Source organism: Eumetopias jubatus, unplaced genomic scaffold, assembly GCF_037043125.1.
Source record: "Eumetopias jubatus isolate StellerSeaLion01/CBP00866 unplaced genomic scaffold, mEumJub1_p1.0 scaffold_16, whole genome shotgun sequence".
Lineage (NCBI taxonomy): Eukaryota > Metazoa > Chordata > Mammalia > Carnivora > Otariidae > Eumetopias > Eumetopias jubatus.
Window position 1 is genome coordinate 56,878,275 of NW_028274822.1, and position 21,449 is coordinate 56,899,723.

General features: G+C 37.9%; 1 protein-coding gene across 1 annotated transcript in view; it reads left to right on the top strand.

Moving 5' to 3' along the window:
* ARHGAP28 (Rho GTPase activating protein 28) overlaps window positions 1-21,449 on the top strand; it is a 209,498-nt gene that overhangs the window by 134,377 nt on the left and 53,672 nt on the right. Inside the window, exons 4-7 of the mRNA XM_028123945.2 lie at window positions 3,559-3,651; window positions 11,215-11,304; window positions 19,539-19,623; window positions 21,263-21,405. Of these exons, the coding sequence (XP_027979746.2) occupies window positions 3,559-3,651; window positions 11,215-11,304; window positions 19,539-19,623; window positions 21,263-21,405 (411 nt within the window). The remainder of the gene's footprint in view (window positions 1-3,558; window positions 3,652-11,214; window positions 11,305-19,538; window positions 19,624-21,262; window positions 21,406-21,449) is intronic.

The window sequence follows — 21,449 nt, forward strand, 5'->3', positions numbered from 1 at the left end:
CACTTTCATGTATTTCAATTCCTTGAAGGTCTTATCACCTTTTAAAGGTGAATTAAAGGGGCAAGTGTGGGCCAAACATGTGAAGAAATCTTACAGTGAGATGGAAGAGGACATAAAGTTTTGTTCCAGTCCTACCCCAGAACTACTGACTAGTTTCTAGAATGAGAAAGCGAGTACCTTTTTTCTCCCAGGAAGATGGTGAAGGCTAACATAGCAGAGTAACTACAGAGAATAGTACAAAAATTAATTTGCATAATCATATGTATTACAAAATGTTACATCTTCTTAGCAGATTGCACCTTTTATCCTTTGAGCAAATCTGGCAAGAAGTATCTGTGGATACTAAATTTTCATATCCAAAAAGCATAAATCCTAAATTGGTGAGTATCAAAGTGATAGGCCCTATATTAATTTTTTACAGAAATTTGTAAATATTAATCTGTTTGCTTTTTCATATAGTGATAATGTTGAGAAGTCTGATGTCTCTCTAAATCTTATTCCTTTGTTTCCTTCTCTCATTTTTGTATTTCTGGAAGCCTTTTACATTTATCTTTAGTGTAGGAGACCTGAACTGTCATCAGGATATGACATCTTTTTTTTTTAATTTATTTTTTTATTTTTTATTTTTTTTTTAAGATTTTATTTATTTATTTGAGAGAGAGAGAGAGATAGAGAGCACGAGAGGGAAGAGGGCCAGAGGGAGAAGCAGACCCCCCTGCTGAGCAGGGAGCCCGATGTGGGACTCGATCCCGGGACTCCGGGATCATGACCTGAGCCGAAGGCAGTCGCTTAACCAACTGAGCCACCCAGGTGCCCTTTAATTTATTTTTTTAAAAGATTTCTTTGTTTGAGAGAGAGAGAGCTCATGTCCATGTGTTTGGCGGGCGGGTTGTGGGGGGTTGTCAAAGAGAGAGAGAAACCTAAGCAGACTCTGGGCTGAGCCCGGAGCCTCATGCAGGGCTCAATCTCATGACCCTGAGATCATGACCCGAGCAGAACTCAAGAGTTGGATGCTCAACTGACGGCACCACCCAGGTGCCCCTCACATCTTTTTTAAAAATCATGATCAACACTTAGCTTTTTGTTGCTGAAAAATGTTCCTTTTCTTTCAGTTCTGGCCATTCTCTTTCCATTATTTCTTTAATTATTTTATTTTTCCATTTTCCTGTTCTTCATTTCATTGCCTGCGTGATAAACTCACATAGTTCTTAAATTGTATATTTCCTTATCTTTTTTTCCTGTTTGTTCTGTATGCTAGTAGAGTTTGTCTGTATCATTTTGGAGATTCCTAATTCTCATTTTTGCCATGAGTGGTTATAATTTAGCCTCTACTGATTTTTTAATTCAGTAGTCATACTGTTAATTGACAGGAACTCCTTCTTTTTCACTGACTTCCACTTTATTGTGATAGTCCTGATTTATGGTTATAAAATCTTCTCAAATCTCTCTGAAATCAAGTTATTTTAAGCCTTTTTCCTTCTCTCAATTCTTTTTCCCAGAATGTTTATCACTGTACTTTTTTAGAATGTTGATTTTTTGCCATGAGTGACTTATTCATTACATTAATTTTCTCCAGTGTCTCATGGTCCTTGGTGATTGATTTATATTTATTAATGGATCAGATTGACCGATTAGTGACTTAGGGTGTGTTATTGCTGATAATTTCCCAAAGGATTCTTTATGGAATGAGGGGGCCGATTTTGGATACTGTGTAAGTCAGTAAGGTATGTGAATGGAAGTTAGTTTAACTGTGCATATGGGTGAGTATCCACACTCATGTGCACATGTGTGTGCACACACATGCACACAGCAAAGGGAGAGTGGTGAATGGCTTCATTTCTTGCTATCCAAGACAAAAACTGATGTTTTCCTTTTATTCTCCCTTCCATGACTTTCATGAAGGTCCAGAGTTACCTGATACTGAGATGTGTTTTGTTCCCAACCCTGGGCAACGTCCCAAGGCAGGTGGTTCACTTCAGCCAGAGTGCTTTTCTTGGGTCCATATGTAGCTTCTGCCTGCTGTTCGGTGTAAAGGGAGCCTCTGGTAGGTCTGTCTGGCCCTTTAATTGAGGATACACTTCATGATAAATTATTGTGGCCATTGAGCTAAGGCCCCTTCCTGCCCTTTGTAATTTTCACACTGTGCTTACTTGATTGTTTGTATGTTTGCTTTTTGTAGATTTATCCTTTCCTTGCCAGCAAAGTTGTTTTATGCTGTTCTTAACCTAAGTTCTGTACAATTATGAAATACATTGTTTACATTTTATTTCCCAGAAATTTCTAACAATTTCTCATCTGTTATTAGGACACCTTGTTGGTTTCCAGTGCCATTTGGAGCTCTTCTTATAACAATACATACCTTTCTCAAATTCTGAGTGATTGTGAGTGGTGTGCTCTCAGTCCTCTGTCCTGACCTGGTTTCTTGTACTGCCTCTTTAGCATTGTTTCCACTTCAAAACAGATGTCTGTTTTTCTTAATATAATGCATACACATTGGGGGAAAGTTAGAAAATATGGAAAAGCAAGATGAAATACAACAGTTTCTGAAGTCTCACGTAGCAGTTTATGGTTTCATTAATATCCAGTATGTTTAATTTGGCAAAATGTTGCTTCAGTCATGGAATAGAATAATTGCATCTTATTTTGGGGAATGCCATTTTATCATTAATGCTGCTAAAAATCTTAGAGCATATGCACAAGACCTAGTCTCCAAACACACTTGCTGCATAATGAAAATCAGAGCTTTTACAATATTCGGTGAATGGGAATGAAATTTTGGGTTCAGTCTTATGTGTTTGTGAGTTAGTCAATCTAATGTATTTCTAGTTTCTTGATTGAAAAAAACTGACCACTCTTGCTGATTTATAAATCATTACAAAAAGTTATGAAGTCTGATTTTAAAGTGGCATAGTTTGTTTAATCAGTAAGCTTCATGACTTAGATGATTAGAGATATTGTCCTTATAAAATAAGAAGTCTGAGGCTGGTGTGGCTGATATCCCTAGGATGGATCTACCAACTTTTTCATCTTTCCAGTCTGCTCCACTTAGCCTGTGGGCTAATATTTAATGCTTATCAAGTGTCTGGGCATCACAGACACTCTGTCCATGTGAAGAAGCAGCAGCATCAGCCAGCGGATTTTATCCACTTTAACAAGAAAACATTAGCCTTCCTGGATGCTCTAGCAAGTAGGAGTCTACTTGTATCTCATTGGTCATAGCCATCACATGATCACACTTTAGTCTTTTTAGTTTAGACATAGCATCTTTGGAGCAGATCATGATATTCATAAGTTAAAGAAGAAAAGAAAAGTGGATTTTGGCAGGCAATTAACAGTGGATTTTGAGAACAACTTATGCTGTAATGCACGGCATGTATGAGGATCAGTATTAATTGTGGATGAATTGGTGAATGCCATTACCATTGCACAGGTAGTCGTTAACTCCGTTTATCACCACATGGCTATACATTTGAAGAGTCTTATATAATGTATAATGGAATAAACAGTCATGTTGGGACAGATATGCCTGGATAAAAATGACTTTATTTCTCTCATTAGCCAGGTGATACCTGTGACAACCATCCTGCTCAGTTGGATGGAACCCAGGAGGAAAAAGAGCTGCCAGGAGTTATCAAAACAAGTGGTTCCTTGGTAAGTTACAGCAGGATAACCTGGGGTAGGGATGAATGAAGAAGTCATTTTTTTCGGGGTGCCTGGGTGGCTCAGATGGTTAAGCATCTGCCTTCGGCTCAGGTCATGATCCCATGGTCCTGGGATCGAGCCCCGCATCCGGCTTCCTGCAGAGCAGGAAGGCTTCTCCCTCTTCTGCTCCCCCTGCTTGTGTTCTCTCTCTGGCTGTCTCTCTCTCTGTCAAATAAATAAAATCTTAAAAAAAAAGAAGTCATTTTTTCACGATAATCAGGCAGAACTTCAGAACAGTGCACCATAATTAAGATGGCTGGATAGCTACAGCTCTCAACATACCCATCCACCTTTACTCAATTTGCAGGAAAACATTCAGCAGTAAATAAAGCCAAGTTTAATAGTTAAACCCACAAATAACTGCATGCTCTTAAAAACAGATAAATACCCAGAGAACCTATGACTGTAGGCCTTTTCTGGGGCAGATTTATTTCCTTTACATTTTTTCTTTTGTTTTAAAAAATTCTCATAAGAGTGTTCATTCTATCGATCCATAGGTCCATCTCTTGGAGGAGAAGCAGGTGTCCTCAGGTTTCTATTGTTTGTCCAGTGCAAGGTGACGATCAGGCGCCTTTCTTTTGACCACACGTGTAACCCCAGGTATCCAGTGCTCCCTCCCTCCCTCCCCCGTCTCCCTGCTTGCCCCATCCCCACTTCTCCTCCCGGGTGACCCAGAGGAGGGCACAGTCAGGCAAGCCTGAGGAGGAGGATGGAGCTGATTATCTATTTCCAACTAGGAAAGGTGACTTCATTTATGGTTTAGCTCAGAGCATTTTCTCACAGGTTTCTATGTGCACTCCTACTTTAAGTTATCTTTTCTCTCGTTTGGTGGAAGTTATGTAGTCTCTTTTCTTTTTTTATTTTTCTGTCCTCATAATCCCTCTCCTAACTTCCTCCCGGATAAAAAAAAGGCAGAATGGTGAATCCCATAGGTTCCCTCCTCCCTGTTGAGATGGTGTTGGGGAGAGTCTTTGTTTGAATGTGCATATGGTGAACCCAGGTGTGGTTACTCACACTTTTTGTTGTCTTTCCTCATAATTTGGACATGATGGTTGTCTTTTTAAAAATTTTCTCCATTTGCTTTCTTCATTAGTGCTGTTTTGATGGGGAGGGGGGTTGGATTATAGAAAAGAATTTATGTTATTCCTGGAATATCTCTCTCTCCAGTCACCACTCATGTGAATGTTGCTGGGAATCTTTTTTCCTATTTTTAAGTTATGTTTTGTTCACCGTATTAGGTTTTAGGAAAGAGAGGTTTGATCATCTGACTTAACTTTCCCATTTAATCCCAGAATATAACCCCAATTGTTTATAGAAATAATATAAAGGTTTTTTTGATATTAAAAATTATCCCCAATCTGCTCCCTGCTGGTATTTAACCTTTAGTTCCCTTAACTTAAGTGCACAAATCCTTTACTTCTGAAAACAAATCAACTTTCTCTTTCAAGAATATACCTTGAGCTTTCCAGTGGTAGAAGATTGTTTCTTTTTCTCATCTTTTAAAATGGGAAAAAGATTTGAATAGACACATCACCCAAAAAGATGTGGATGGCAAATAAACTCATGAAGGGTGCTCAGTATCACTAGTGATTATGGAAATACAAATAAAGCCACAGTGAGATATTTCCACATAACCTGTGGAATGACTAAAATTAAAAAGACTGCTAAGGGTGCAGAACAGCTGATGCTCTCCTGCATTGCTGGTGGGAATGTAAAATGGTCCATCCACTTTGGAAAATAATGTGGCAGTTTCTTAAAATGTTATGCATATACCTACCACAGACCCAGCTGTTCTACTCATACATAATACAAATTCATACAAAGACTGAGTCACAAATGTTTCTAGCACAATAGCCCAAAACTGGGAACAGTTTTTACTTACAGATAAATGGATGAACAAATTCTGGCATATCCATACAACAAAATATTACTCAGCGATAAAAAGCAATGAACCATTGATATGTACAACAGGGATGGATCCCAAAGTGGTTATGCCATGTGAAAGAAGCCAGACCAAAAAGATTCAATTTATGTAAAATTATGGAAAATGTAACTAACCTATAGTGAGGGAAAGAAGATTGTGATTGCCCGGGGACCTGGGGATGGATGAGGAGAGGAGGGAAGGAGAGGTTAACAAAGGGATATAAGAACATTTTTGTGGTGCTGGTTTTGTTCATTATCTTGACTATGGTGATGGTTTCACAGGCCTACATATTTGTTAGAACAACAACAAACTGTAGACTTTACTCTTTAAATATCTGCAGTTAATTGTATGTCATAGCTCAATAAACCCTTAAAAGAGTCCACATGACATCTTATGATTTAATTAATATCCAAAGTGTTTATTTTGCAATAAGCTACTTAAATAAATAAGTCTATTTAGGTATTATATGCAGTTGACTCTTGACTCTAAATCACAAATGCCACTGAATTTGGCATTTACAAAAGTCTTACAATGCAGTCTAACATCGTAACAAACCTCTACAAATCACTTCTTGTATAGGTAAGATGTGCAGTCCACCAAAATGAATTAGTCATTCGAGGTGTTAGTCTATTAAAAAAGCAAAGTAGTTGATCTAGTTTATTTCCAGTGTCTTAGGTGAAAATCAAGTGGCTGCACTTGCTATTGATTCCTAATTCACTGCAGAATACAATCATAGCATCTGTTAAAAACAATGTCAGTTACATCTCTGTTTTGTGGAAAAGAAAATCTAAAGAACTTTGATTTAAAGAAGTAGGAGTTTGTTTTAATCACAAAACAAGTAACTGCTGGTGGGTAGACCATTGCTGGTACAACTGCAATACAACGCAATGCCAGCCTTAGCATGAACTTCTACCTTTTTACTTTTATGCTGCCACCATAGCATGCGGATTTAATCCTTATGCTTACAAGATGGTTAGCAAACTCTGGATACTATGTTGATGTTCCCGATAGGAACATGTGTCACCTGACTAACCGTTACTAATAGGAAACCTTAGCTGTCCTGGAAAACCTTTATGGTAGAATTTCTCTTATTGCTAATTGACTGACTTTTGCACTCTTAACATCGTTTGTTTTTCTTTTCTTATTTTAGTTGCCTGAATCTCATTCCTTCATAAATGAGTTTTTTGTTGTTGTTGTTTACCCTACCAATTTTTGAATTTTTATTTTATTTCGAATCTATTCCTGGAGTTCTGAACTTTCATGAGGATCTGCCGTTTATTTTATTCATTTTGGTCTCTGCTCGGCAAGTTCTTTCCACCTGAGAACTGTTTTTTTCCCCTCTAGTTTCTGGACAGTGTCTTCTGTTATGTCTTAAGTCATTTTTTCTCCCTATTTTCTGTGTCCCCTGCTCCCCCCCCCCGGCCCTCTAGAGCACATATTAGATGGTTGTTGCCATGCTTGAATTGAATTTCGGTATCTTCTTCTTTCTTATTTTTTTTAGAGATGGGGGAGGAGGGAGAGGAAAGGGCAGAGGGAAGGAGAGAGAGAGAATCTTATCCACTCCGAGTGTGGACCCTCATGCAGGGCTCCATCTCACGACCCTGAGATCATGACCTGAGCCAAAATCAAGAGTCAGACGCTTAACCAACTGAGCCACCCAGGCGCCCCTGAATTTCAGTATCTTCTAAATTTCCTCTCGTGTTAGTCTGTTTGCTCTGTTTCTTCATCTTTATTTTCCAGATTAGTGGGTTTTTTTCTTGGTCATGAATGTAGTTTTTTACCTTGTCTCACTCTTTTTCTAAATTTCAGTAAACAAATTCTTATTTCTCAAGAACATCTTTTTCCCCATTATTGCAGCTGTGGGTTCTTGGTTCATAGCAGCAATAGCCCCTTAAATCACACTGAAGAGAAGAATTAAATTTTTTTAAGGAATCACATTATTTTTATGTTTTTTACTGAGGTATAATTTACAAACTGTAAGTGCATGTATTTTAGGTGTGTAATTCAATTAGTTCCAACATATGTTTTTACCCATATAACCAAGTCCATCAAAACAGAACATTTCCATCGCAACAGAAATCTCTCTGAGGCCCTTTCCAGCCAATTGTCCTCCTGCTCCTACCCAGGCAAGCCCTGTGGTGATTTCTAACACCTTAGGTTGGTTTTAACTCTCACATAAATAGAACTATAAATACAAAATGCACTCTTGTATCTGCCTTTTTTTCACTTACAGTAACCTTTAGATTCATACATTTGCTGCATGTGATAGAAGTTTGGTTCTTTTATTCCTACTAGTAATCCATTACATAAATATACTACTATTGGTGTATCTGTTCACCTGATGATGGACATTTGGATTGTTTCCAGTTTTGAGCAGTTATGCCTAATGCCACCATGAACATTGATTTCACGTAAAGGATGTGTATTGTCATTTCTCTTGAGTAAGGATGCAATGTAATTCAGATTTTTGGCAAACAAGCCACCCACAGGTCATCACCCATAGCTCATAAACTCAGCAAGGAATAATTTAGTAGGTAAATAAAAAATAACTAAATTCTAAAAGCATCTATAGGGAGAAACAACAACAAAAACTAATTTTTTTTTTAAGATTTTATTTATTTATTTGGCAGAGAGATACAGAGAGAGGACAAGTAGGCAGAGAGGCAGGCAGAGGGAGAGGGAGAAGCAGGCTCCCCGCCGAGCAGGGAGCCCGATGCGGGGCTCGATCCCAGGACCCCGGGATGATGACCTGAGCCGAAGGCAGCCGCTTAACCGACTGAGCCACGCAGGCGCCCAACAAAAACTAATTTTTGTGTATGTATTCCAAGTAGAGGATGTTGTCAACTAAAGCTTGGTCCTCAGGGGTGAGCTCATACATAAAAATAATAGACTACCATATAAATTTTTTTCAATATTTTCAGTATCAACTTAGATATAAATATTTAGGTTTTTTCCCAGTTATTTTTCAAATATAAACATCTTGTGTGGAGAAGTGTCAGCTTTTGGAATGTGTAATAATAAGTGACGCAAACAGTGAAGTGTCTCCCCGAGTGTGAGAACCATCTGTCTGGTCAGGAAAGTGCCCATCTCCCGTTGAGTGACAGTAAGTGTTTCAGGTTTTAGGTTTTGCCTCCAGTGCAGAGAGAGCTTCTGACCAGGACTATGGATCCAGGGCATTTTTCCCTTTCCAGCTCCTTGGTCCCTCCCTTGTACTGATGTCCCTTGAGAATACTGTCAACAGCAAGAGGGTGAGATGATCCACCAGACGCTCCATCCAAGGAAGCATAGGGTAGAAAGTGTTCTACAAGGCGGAAGGTACCAGCACACTCTCAGGTGGAATTATACACCTCTGTGGGCTCCTAAAGTTCTCTGCAGAATCATGGCACAGACTTTATTAATTTTTAATTGATGAGAAAATTGCTGTATATTTCCTCTGCACTTGAGTAGATCAGTTTCCCCAAAGGCTAAAATTATTGATTGTGTGTTCTTGGAAGTGGGGTGTACTTAACTTTGAAGTGTGTAGAGGAGGCGGGTAGGTTAGTAAACATTATCCACAGATGCCAAACCAATGACAGGGAACTTTCCAGGCAAAACTGATTTCCAGGCAAAACTGATTTCCTTTCAGTCTCCCCTCCATGTCTTTTGTTAGGCCTCCTGATTTCCTTTTCTCTTAGACCCGTATACTCATGCTAGGATCCCGGCCCCCAAGGCAGTTAGTTCATTTTATTTAGACTACATATTGGGGGATTTTCCTGCATTATATTTAGGGGTTGTCTATATATTTAAGAGGTTGGTTTTCTTGGCTTCTATTTTGCAAACATTTTTAACTATTTACCCGGGACCCTTTCGTAGTCCTTGTACAATTCTGTTATTTGTTTGTTTTTTCCTCCCTCTCTAGAAATTTTCTTTTATGCTACTCTTACGTAGAGGTTTTTATTTTACCAAACCAATTCTATCTGCTTTTCATCTAGAAATTTCGGAGTTGGTCCGCTGTGGTTTCCAGTGCTATCAAAATGACCTCCTTTAAAAAAAAATTATATATATATATGTTATATAAAACATATATAAATATATAAATATAAACATATGTTATATGTATATAAACATATATATATGTTTTATATATGTTTTCTGCCATTTTTAGTGATGAGGGTGGGAGGGAAGGTAGGTAATTGTCAGTCCACCATCTTATACTAGTTCTCATGTTTTATTTGTCCCTTTAAATAAAGGTTCTTGGGCGCCTGGGTGGCTCAGGCAGTTAAGTGGCCGACTCTTGATTTCAGGTCAGGTCATGTCTCAGGATCATGAAATCAAGCCCAGCTTCGGACTCCATGCTGTGTGTGCAGCCTGCTTAAGACCCTTTCTCTCCCTCTCCCACTGCCCCTCCCCGCACCCGAGTGCACATGTTCTCTCTCTTTCTCTCTCTCAAAAACTTCTTTGTTCATTTTATAAAGTAATGCCTGCTATCTATAAGAAATGTGGACGATGTGGTCAAGCAAGGTGAGTGACAGGTTTTTTGTTTTGTTTTGTTTTTAGAGAAGGAGAGAGAGAGAGGTGACAAGGAGGAACAGAGGGAGAGGGAAAGAGAATCTCAGGCTCCATGCCCAGTGCAGAGCCCAACACGGGGCTCAGTCTCACAACCCCGAGATCATGACCTGAGCCGAAATCAAGAGTCAGACACTTAACCAACTGAGCCACTCAGGTGCCCTGACAGTTTTTAAAAAATGAAACACTGTATATTTTCATAAGTATCAAATACATTCTGTTTTGCAATAAGCTTCCTTCAGTAAAGAAAAGAATATTTATGTCTTAAATTTTAGTGAAGCCATTGTCCACTACATCAAAAATCTCTTATTTCTAGCTCTATGAATGAAAAACATAACCTGGTACTGTTGCTACTGAATTCTAGTTACTGCAAGAGATAATCATAGGGTGTGTTTCAACACTAAGATTCGACATGTTTAGCCATATGTCATGGAAGGGTTGGAGTTATTTCGCTTCACATGGAAATTTGGTGGTCCAAGTCTGATGGGGCATTACATGATGTCTTAGCACAAACCCAGGTGGGCTTGATCTTCCACCTCTGCTGTCCATTGCCATGGCCATCGTCCTTATTCGAACAAGATACCTGGCAACTCTAGGCTGTCATCTACAGTGCTGTCATGAGTGTACATGAGCTGACCCTCTTCCTTTTGCTGAGGAAGGCCTTAGCTGTTCTAGAAGCAGTCTTACTAAAATTACACTTACCTCTCATTGACCACACTTGTCACATGATCACTCAGCTGCAAAGAAGCCTGGAAATGAAGTTCTTTGGTTTAACTCCCTGGAATCGAACCAAGACATTGTTAAGGGAAAAGGAGTCTGTGGCAGGCAATAACAGTGTCAGCTACAAGGGCCAGTGTCTGTCAAAGGGCCTGGCATTTAGGTACTCATAGTGATGTTCCCTGAAGGACTGGATGCAGCTGTCCCTGCCCAGGCAGTCACAACTTCATAGAGTGTCACACACGTCTAAACAGATACACATGGTGTAATACACACGTTAGAAGTGTTTGCCTGAATAAAAATGGTACTTTTATTTCTCCATTTAGCCAGATGATGCTTCCCTCAACAGTACCACCCTGTCAGATGGTTCCCAAGATGAAGAAGGGAGTTTTGCAGTTCCTAGGAGTGGCCCTGTGGTAAGTCATCACATGCCAAAACAATTGCGCATCAGGGCAAAGTTACAAGTTCAAGGCAAGAAGAAGCAGTTTCTTTAAAACAGATAAGGAAAACTTGAACTGAGATTGTGAAGAAACCACAGCTGCCAGGAGACCCACCAACATTTTAACAGTTAGGAAGTAGGAGACTCAAGACTGAGGCATGACTAAATCTCAGTTTGAAAGAGGACTCCATAAATTAATACCACTGTGGTCAGAAACCAAAGGATGTTCTTTTTGTGTATCAAGGCCAGAGGAATCTGTTACCTTTGATCCTCTTGGCTGAGTTCACATCAGTAATCTGGCCTAATTCTGCCATTTAACCCGGAAGTCCTTTTTCCCTGTGGGATAAATTAAAAAGCCCTCATCCTGATATTGAAGGCACTATTGCCTTAGATCTCAGGACTTACCCATATACATCCTCCACTTCTGACACATTCACTCCTTGGCCTTGAGTAACAGAACTTGTACTTTTTTTGATCAGAAAGTCTTATCATTTCCTCCCCCCTCCCCAGAACCACTGGACATCCCCACTTGGTGTCTCTGTGCAGGTGCTCTGGCAGGGGGTGATACAGTGGACCAGAAGTAGTGAGAGACCCTGTTCAATGAGGTTGTGGTTGTTCAATAGCGAGTTGATGGCAGGCAAGAGCACATCAGTCAGGCAGATAGATGGAGTGGGCATATTCACATGGACCTCTGAGCAGTAGTTTCTCATCTGTCATCCAGTTGGAGACAAAGGACGGTTGATGTTCACGTTGTTCACATGCATAGCACACTCTCAGTAGATCCCTGTTAGCCCTAGGTGAGGGAGCTTTTCTGTTGTGTTCTTAGATTTTTGGTTTTGAGGTTGCTTTGTTACACAGTGATCATATAAGAAGCACAGAAGAATGTGAGTGACATTTGTCAATGAGTAACTTATCAGTAGCCCTATAGGTTATGGCAGAGGTGGACTAGGTCTTACCCACAATGGCTGACCTACTGGCTCTACATTCGGCTGCTACTTTCCTATTTAAGATTGTGCATTGGAATGCAAATGAGTGAGGATGTCTGTTTTAGAGATACTTTCCAGTGCACCCTACTTACTGATGGGTAAAAAAGTAAGTCACTCACAAACTCTGATAACTACTGAAGTGTGGAGTTACCTATGAGAGACCTTTCACAGTTGTGCTGTGCCTCTCTGCCTGAAGACTCCTGCTCTAAGGCTTTTGCACAGGATCTTGTATATTGTGTCTCAGCTGGTGGTACTGTGTGCCCAGGGCACCATCCCTAGCATTCGCCTCAACTCTACCTACGTGCTCCCCTCCCCTCTATGTGCCCATCTCTGAGAACTATGGATTTTGTCTTGTAAATAGTTATAGAATATTTCTACTCCCCTCTTTTCCTGTAACTACTTCCTTAGTACAGAAACAAATCATCTTCCTGTGTTACTGAAGTAGCCCCAAAAGTGATCTCCCTGACTTTAGCGTATACCCCTTAAACTCATCCTTCCCACAGCTGCAAGTCATTGATCTAAACATACAAGCCTTGTTTTAACGCCTGCTGCAGTCCCCCCACATCTTCTAGTTGACATAAAAGCTCCTGACACAGTCTGACCCCTTCTGTCTCTAGCTGACTTTTCTGCCCCAGGCATTTTATATGAGCCAGCAAAGGACTGCATGTGGTTCCATGCACGCACCAAGTAACACCTGAAGCAGAATAGTTGCAGAATTAAGTTGCTGAGGAGGATTTGGGGTTGGCCTTATTTTCTAGGCTTCATTGATCCATTCATTTATTCACCAAGTCCTTATTAGATACAGATTGTCTGCAAATAAGATTCTTGAAAGTTTGAGAGTGTAAGAGAAAGACGGTGATCTTATGTAGCAGTTATAGATAGCGTCTCCTGGAGTATGTTAATCATTCAGATTTTGTTTTTCTGAAAACTGATTGAATGCTGATTATGATATAAATAAAAGTTTCAGCGGTATTGAGACTCAAAAAAATCTTACTGGTACCAGTCTCCATTTTGACTTACTTTGGATTGCTTGTTACTCAGAATATCTTTACTTAGAAATGTTAAACAAATTAGTTAGTTGCTAGAGTAGCCAGCCGACAGATGAGAACTCAACCCTTACTGCATCTGTACTAAAAATCATTCTAGAACTTCTTACCATGAGGGAAATACATTTTGACTTCCCTGCTTCTTGGTTATAAGGAGCCATTGGCACCCCAGTTTGGTTTCTAAGTTTCTTCTAGATGATAGCATTTCTAGTAATTCAATGAAGTGTTAGCAAGGGCTTCAAGGCTCTGGCCATGACTCTTGTAAAGTAAATCTCACCTGGCAGTATAAATTCCCAGGGACATTTTATTGTCATCTTCAAGACTTCAGAGGGTCCTAGCCACTTTCCCTTTGGAGTTGGGTGTTGTGGAATGTTTTAAAGTTGGCAACCTAACTTTATTAAAAGGGTAACTGTGGCTTGACAAATACTGTTTCTTTTTTTGTTCAATCTTTCATCTTTTCTATACATTTGAAATGTCAATTTTATGATAAATTAACCTGTATATGGGGTCTATCATAATTACTATGACTCTGCGGTTTGTTTTTGAAATCTGTTGGGATGTGTTCACCCTCATTGTTCTGGATCAAAATTTTCTTTCCTCTTCTCAGGAATTTTTACTTCCAGATGAACTTAGGATAATGCTATAACCACCCATTAAGTAAATCTTGGTAGGACTTCACTAAGAACTTCACTGAATTTAAAGATTAATGTTGGGGAGAGAATTCACATCTTAAAATATTGACTCATGCCACTGAGAAATAATAATTGTGTTTTTCCATTTATTTATGTCTTCTGTCCTTCCCGTAAAAGTTCATAATCTTTCTTACATTTTTTTCCATATATGTTTTTCATTGATTAATTACTTAGGAACTTAATAGTTTTCATTGACATTTTAAAATGGTAGGTTTTTTCATCTTCTGGTTTGTTTTTGCAGAGATGTAAGGAAAGTAAATTATTTGGTTTCTCACAAAAACTATTATAGCTTTCTTTCTGAAAATTATTACTGCTAAGAACTTTTCATTTGACTTTATAATTTGTACAGATAATCACCTGAAATAGTGAAAGTTTTCATTACTCATTCTTTAAAATTGTCATTTTATTTCTTCTCCCTGTCTTATTGGACTGGCCATAATCACTTGTTACATTGAATAATAATTATGGGGATCTTTTGATAAGTTCTTGATTTGCTCATGAAGTCTTCCAAGTTTCATTATTAAGTAGAATACTAGTTCTAGGTTTCTGAGCCTTGTAATTATTTTTATCAGGAATGGAGGTTGAATTATATAAAGTAATTGTTCATCATCTATTAAAATGAATATATTTATCTTTGTTAAGCAATTACCTTAGGAAATTCTGTTGATAGGTCTTTCTAATATTGAACTATAATTTTGTTGCTAAATAAAACCTACTTGTATTATATTATTCTTTTATTACATTATGGAATATCAGTTTGTACTATTTTAGCATTTTTAACAACTGTTCTATTAATAGGATTCTAATAGTGGGGTTAGCATATATATAATTTCTTTTTGTTGTTACAGAGTTATACTAATCTTGGTACAAATATGTTAAGAACTTTGAACCTTTTTTCCATGTTTTAGAACCATATACTAAAATTTGGTGTAAATATATAATCTATAAAATCCATTATATTTAAGTTTGTATTGTAATTTGTTTATGAAACCACTAAGACCTGGCATCAGTGTAGACATAGTGTTTTGATTACTTTTTCAATGGATATGGTTTTAGAGTTATATTCCTTTATATCCCAAATGGTATGAGTTTTAGTAATGTATATTTGTTGTTGCAAAACATTCAGTTTATTTTTTTAAGATTTTTTTTTTTTTTAATTCATTTGAGACAGAGAGAGAGAGAGCATGAGCAGGGTAGAGGCAGAGGGAGAGGGAGAAGCAGGCCAGACGTGGGGCTGGATCCCAGGGATCATGACCCGAGCCAAAGGCAGACGCCCAACCATCTGAGCCACCCAGTTGCCCCAAAACATTCAGTTTATTTAACATTTTCAATATATGTTGTTTGTGTATACACTCATATATTCAAATATACACACACTTATTTAGGTGTATAATTTTAAAGTTTTCTGTTAGGTAGCTATTTCTCCTTTTATTTTCCTAATATTTATGTCTTTTATCCCATTTAGAACTGTAAATAGTTGCCTGTATCAGCAATATTTTTTAGGAAGTCACTTCCTTTAATTAATGAAGCCTACTTTTTCTATTGTATTAATTTATTTAATCCTTATTAATTTTTCATTCCTTCTTGGTTCTACTTGTATAATGTTTTTAAGTCTCTTGGATTATAAACATATTTATTTTTAATCTTTCTTATTTGCATTTAAGGCTAAGAGTTAATCTCTGAATAATAGTTTAGCTTTTATCATGGATTTTTGGAATTTAATGCTCTTATTGTCTAACATTTAGCTTATAATTTCACATGTGATTTAATTTTTAATCCAGGATATTATTGGAATGACTTTAAATTCAATTTGGATAGATTTTGTAATTGTTACTATGTTTTATTTCAAAGTTGATTGCATATTTGCCAGTGAATGTTACTTATTTAAGTTTATCTCTGGAGTATTGGGTATCTACCCAAAGGAAAAAAAATACTAATTCAGAAAGTTATATGCACCCCTGTGTTTGCAGAATTATTTGTAATAGCAAAGATATGGAGGCAACCCAAGTGTCCATTAATAGATGAATGGATAAAGATTGTGGTGTACATGTATACAATGGAATGTTACTCAGCCATAAAAAAGAATAACATCTTGCCATTTGCAACAGCATGGGTGGGCCTACAGGGTGTAATGCTAAGTGAAGTAAGTCAGACAGACAAAGACAAATACCATATGATTTCACTCATATGTGGAATTTTAGAAACCAAACAAATGAACAAAATAAAAAGAGACAAAAAACAGACTTTTAAGTACAGAGAACAAAGTGGCATTGCAGAGGGGAGGTGGGTGGAAGGATGAGTGAAATAGATAAAGGGGATGAGGAGTACACTTATCTCGATAAAGACTGAAAAATGGATAGATACGTTGAATCATTATATCGGACACCTGAAACTAATATGACACTGTATGTTAATTATACTTCAATTTAAAAATAAACATTTATCTCTGGGGAATTTGGCAAGATGTAGATTTATCAGTTCTGATCTCAGGTATAGAAAAGGAACCTTATTATCTGTATTAACTCAAGGCAGCTTTTATACACAGAGTTATAACACACTGACTCAAACCTTGAGAAAAAAAGAAGTAGCTAGCCAGGAAGGTCAGAAACATCTTTTGAGTTAGTGAACTTTTCCTATAAGTAATGAACATGAAAAATGTTAGGCATGGTGTTTCTTTCATGTGAAGAAAATATCATACAAAGTCTACTTTTGAGAGAACTCAGGCAGGTAGTGCCAACCTTCTATAGATTGGAATTCAAAATAATCATCCCCCATATATTCTACTCTCCAATCCCAGTGCTGTGTGATTTGGGTGGCAGAGCAAGCATCACTGGCTGGAAAACCTTGACTTTCCCACCAATTGAAGCCCCAGCCTGTTGTGGATGGGCACATAGGGAAATGGTAGGATCTGTTGCAAAGGAAGTGTGTTTTAAATGGGAGTGGCATTAATATTTCAAATATATTAAAATAACTAGTAAAAATTTTAAAATGATGCTAGTGTTAATATGTTGAATGGGTAAGTGGATGTTTTAAAACTATAAATACCAAGCACCTAGCCTTTTCACTCAACCTACTTAAGAACTCAAAGTCCATTTAATGGCAGTATTCTCCTTTTTCATTTTTTCATTTTTACCACATCGTTCCCCTACTTTAACACATGAATGTTCCTTTGTTTGTTTTGTTCTCTTTTGTTTTAACCCTTATGAGTGTCTCTTCTTCTCTACCTGGCTTTCCGAGCCTTCCGTGATTTGAGCTGACCATCCTGACCAATTTATTTTTCATATTTTTCTAATACCTTGCCTCAACTCTTGGCATGCCGGTGTCTCCACAATTCCTTGTAGCAGAAATGTTTCAGATATTTCCATACCTGAAATTTATACCTCCATTTTGGGCTCGAATGTTTTTGTCAGCTGCCTCTGTGTTTGTAAGTCCTCTCCATCATGCTTTGAGCTGCAGCTCAAGTTCACCCACCTCTGGGTGAAACCCTTCCAGGTTGCACCTCTTTCTTCTCCATTATCGTCCAATAAACACATAGTTGTGTTGTAGAAATTAGCTCTTAACAGTGGGTTGATTGCTTTTTAATAATGTTCCATAAATGTTACTCTGTAACTCCTCATTATAAATAATAGCTCAAGAGCAGGAATCACAATTTAAATTTCTGCCTCCCCCAAGATAGCCGCAGAATAATTTACATTACAAAGGGCAGGCACTCCATCAGTCTAGTAGGGCTGGCTAGAGGCCAGTAAATCAACTCAGCAAATTGGACACTTCTCCACTTCACAGATCAAGAAACTGACATTCGTAGGCTTAAGCATCCCAAACCATCAGTTGCAGCCTTTAAATAAATGTCTCTCAGTTTTCAAGAGTGTTGTCTCCCATAGGTGAGTTATTTCAAAGTTTGAGAAAGCATTTCTTTTTGGAAAACTTCAGAAGACCACTGAAAAGTGGTCCATATCATTTTAAGGATTTTAGTGTACCAGTAATCTTTATTCTGTAGTTTCATTTTTAGAGCTACCAAAAATCTGATGGACAATGACTTGTATGGCTCTAGACCTTTTTATGTCTTTTCATTCTTCTACCAATTATAGTAATTGGGAATCTATGTTTTAATAACTGCCCATGTATTTACATGATTTTTACACAATTACAAGTGTGTCTTCTCCTTTGAAATAAAATAGGAAAAAGAGAACACAAGGCTCAGAATTCGAGACTCCCTTTTGTAATTTGTAAAGAGTCTTTCATGAAACATGTGTTCAGTTATTGCTAAATAAATATGAGAATAAAAGAAACAACATCAGGCTCTGGGGAAAAAAATGAACAGACTTTATATTGAATAGTACATAAAAGATTGCTGATTGAATACCAGATTTTCATCATCACACACATTCATAGATAATAACTACCACATTAAAATTTATATTGGCAGAAATGGTAGGATTGGTGTATAAATTTTTTTTTTTTTTTTACTAATACCCATCCAGACTTGAGCAGTTGACTTGCTTCATGGGGCCTTACAAAGATACTCAACTTCTGGGGCACCTGGGTGGCTCAGTCGGTCAAGCATCTGCCTTTGGCCCTGCATCAGGCTTCCTGCTCAGCAGGGAGTCTGCTTCTCCTTCTCCTGCTAACCACCGCCCCCCATGCTCTCTGCCTCTCTCAAATAAATAAAATCTTTTTTAAAAAAGAAAAGATACTCAACTTCTGATAATATTGCAGGGGAAGACAATGCTTTGGCGGGATCTTGGTAAAGAAAGTAGCAAATTAGAAACTGAACTAGAAAACATACTTAAGTTTTTGGTAGTTATTATCACTCTGTATTTTGTCATGGAGGAATTAATATGTTAATTACTAACAGTAGCCAACCCTCATATTGTGCTCAGTGTGTATCCAATATTGTTTGATGTGATTACAGAACAAGTCATTTAAAATTCATAGTACCTCTTTGAATATGTTTTATTATCATCATTTTACAGATTAGGAGATTAAGTGATAGAGAACTCAGGTGACTTGCTCAAAGTCACACAGTAAGTGGGAGAGCCTATATTAGAATCCCAGCAGTCTGGCCTCAGGGTCCTTTCCATTAGCCATCTAGCTATGTCATCACCTGAAATTTAAGACCAATACGTGTGACTACCACATCAAGAATAACAAATACTGTATTTATCAAACTATGTGACATCACGCATTGTCATTTTTACATCTTAGGAAGAGTATGAGCAACAAGTTCTCAAGAGCTAAGAAGACACAGTTATTTTGACCTAGACACAGTTATTTTGACCTTGACACAGTTCTCTGTTGAGAAACCCTTGTGAGCTGTACAGGTCTGGACTGAACATAGAAACAGGAAATCAGGTGCAAGCCCTGTATGAAATCAAGAATTGCTTTGTGTGGAAAGAACTTCTGTAAACTGCAGAACATAAATCAGATGTGGGGTAGCCTGTATTTTTATGGTAAAATGTCTTGTATTCATCTTTCCTTGTTTCACAGTCTATACTTGAGACTATTCCAGCTCTACCAGTTCATTCCAACGGATCTCCAGACCCTGGACAGTCAGTTCAGAGTGCAATGAGTGGTGAGTGACACATCCTTCTACACTGAACTTAAGCTGTGTCTTCTTGCTTTTGTTCTGGCACTCAGTACAGTTAGCAGTGACTTTGTCAAGGCAAAATGTGTGGGTTTTTGTTTTTGTTTTCCCCATTTTGATTCTATCACTCCAGCACTCACTCCCTGCCAGCTCCAAACACCCCATTCTGTCACACCAGATAAAATTAATTGAGCCAAATTGGAAGCAGAATCTTTTTCTCCTTCACTACCATCACATCATTTAGAAACTACTCACTTGGGTAGTATCTTTGATTTGAGGTCTCTTTCACAAGTAATCTGGATCTGCTTAATAGTGGCGAATGGGCTGGGAAGTAGGACGCTTCCAAAAATCTCTCCTTATGCTCCAGTGTATACAGCACCAGAGCAGCTCTAACATACAAGGCTACAGGGTTGGCTTTTAACTGGGCCTCTTCCACTTGAGTATTGTATTTTTGTTTAGTATTTCTGTTTAAAATTTTAAAATCTGTTGATTTGCAAATTTCTCCCATTTTAACTTTTAATGTAAGATTAATTAGGTCTTCTGTTTCTTGTTGTTGTTGTTGTCGTTGTTCTTTTTGTCCTATTTGGTTGTCCTGTAGTCACTGTCTATAGAGGAGGGTAAAAGAGATGAGTTCTCTTTTTTATAATCAAATTGTTTTTTCACTGCATATGAACAGTTTTTCCAGCAAGCCAAATCTTAGTCAGAAATCAGAGTTTAGGATTACTCAAATGATTTCTGGATTCACTTGTTTTTGGTCAAGGAATCTGTTGTCTTAATTTCAACCTACCTCGCGGAGAATGTGGGACATTTCTTGTCACCCATTTGGCTGTTTCTTAGTAAACAGCATATGAGGTCAGGTAACCAAATCAAATCACAAGAATTTGGATCAATTTACATGAGCTAACCTAGCAGTGTAGTCCAAATTGAATTTGAACACATCCAAAGTGACAAACATCCCATAGTTTGGGAGAAACAACAAGAGAAGTGAATTTAGGCAGGAATTCTTGTGGGGTCTTCGCCTGTTCTCCTTCTGCCTTAAGCTTCTGCTTCTCCAGGAGCAGCAACGTTGGGTTTAGATGGACTTAACTGTTATATCATATAGAAGAAAGACCTCATTTGTGGGCTTTCCTGTAGTAATCCTCAGTGCCTTTTATGAGATATAAAAATCTAAGATTAAAAACATCAGATGAAATAGAAAGTTTGTTTGGATAATAATTACAGAAATTCAGGGCGCCTGGGTGGCTCAGTTGGTTAAGCGACTGCCTTCAGCTCAGGTCATGGTCCTGGAGTCCCGGGATTGAGTCCCACATCGGGCTCCCTGCTCAGCAGGGAGTGTGCTTCTCCCTCTGACCCTCTTCCCTCTCGTGCTCTCTATCTCTCATTCTCTCTCTCTCAAATAAATAAATAAAATCTTAAAAAAATAATTATAGAAATTCATTCATATGGAAGTCCGATGACCCCACATTATTGTTTAACTGAAATCCTCTAGGTGAGTCTGATTCTGTTCCTTGGATGTAAGCATTCTGATGTGCTTATAGGTTAACTTAGAAATACTTTGTGCTTATTTTACAGTACATGATATTGATTGATTAAATGGCATATAAAAATTATACATCCTTTTTTTTAGATGATGATTATGTGAAAAAAAATATTCCACCAGAAACTGAAGAGCTGTCCTTTGAAGTATCTTATTCAGAAATGGTTACAGAGGCTCCAAAAAGAAGTAAATTTAAGAAGTCAAATTTTAAGAAAGAGGACTATGCTTTAACTGTATGTAAAACCTTTCATGATTATTCCAATAACTTCCTGTGATT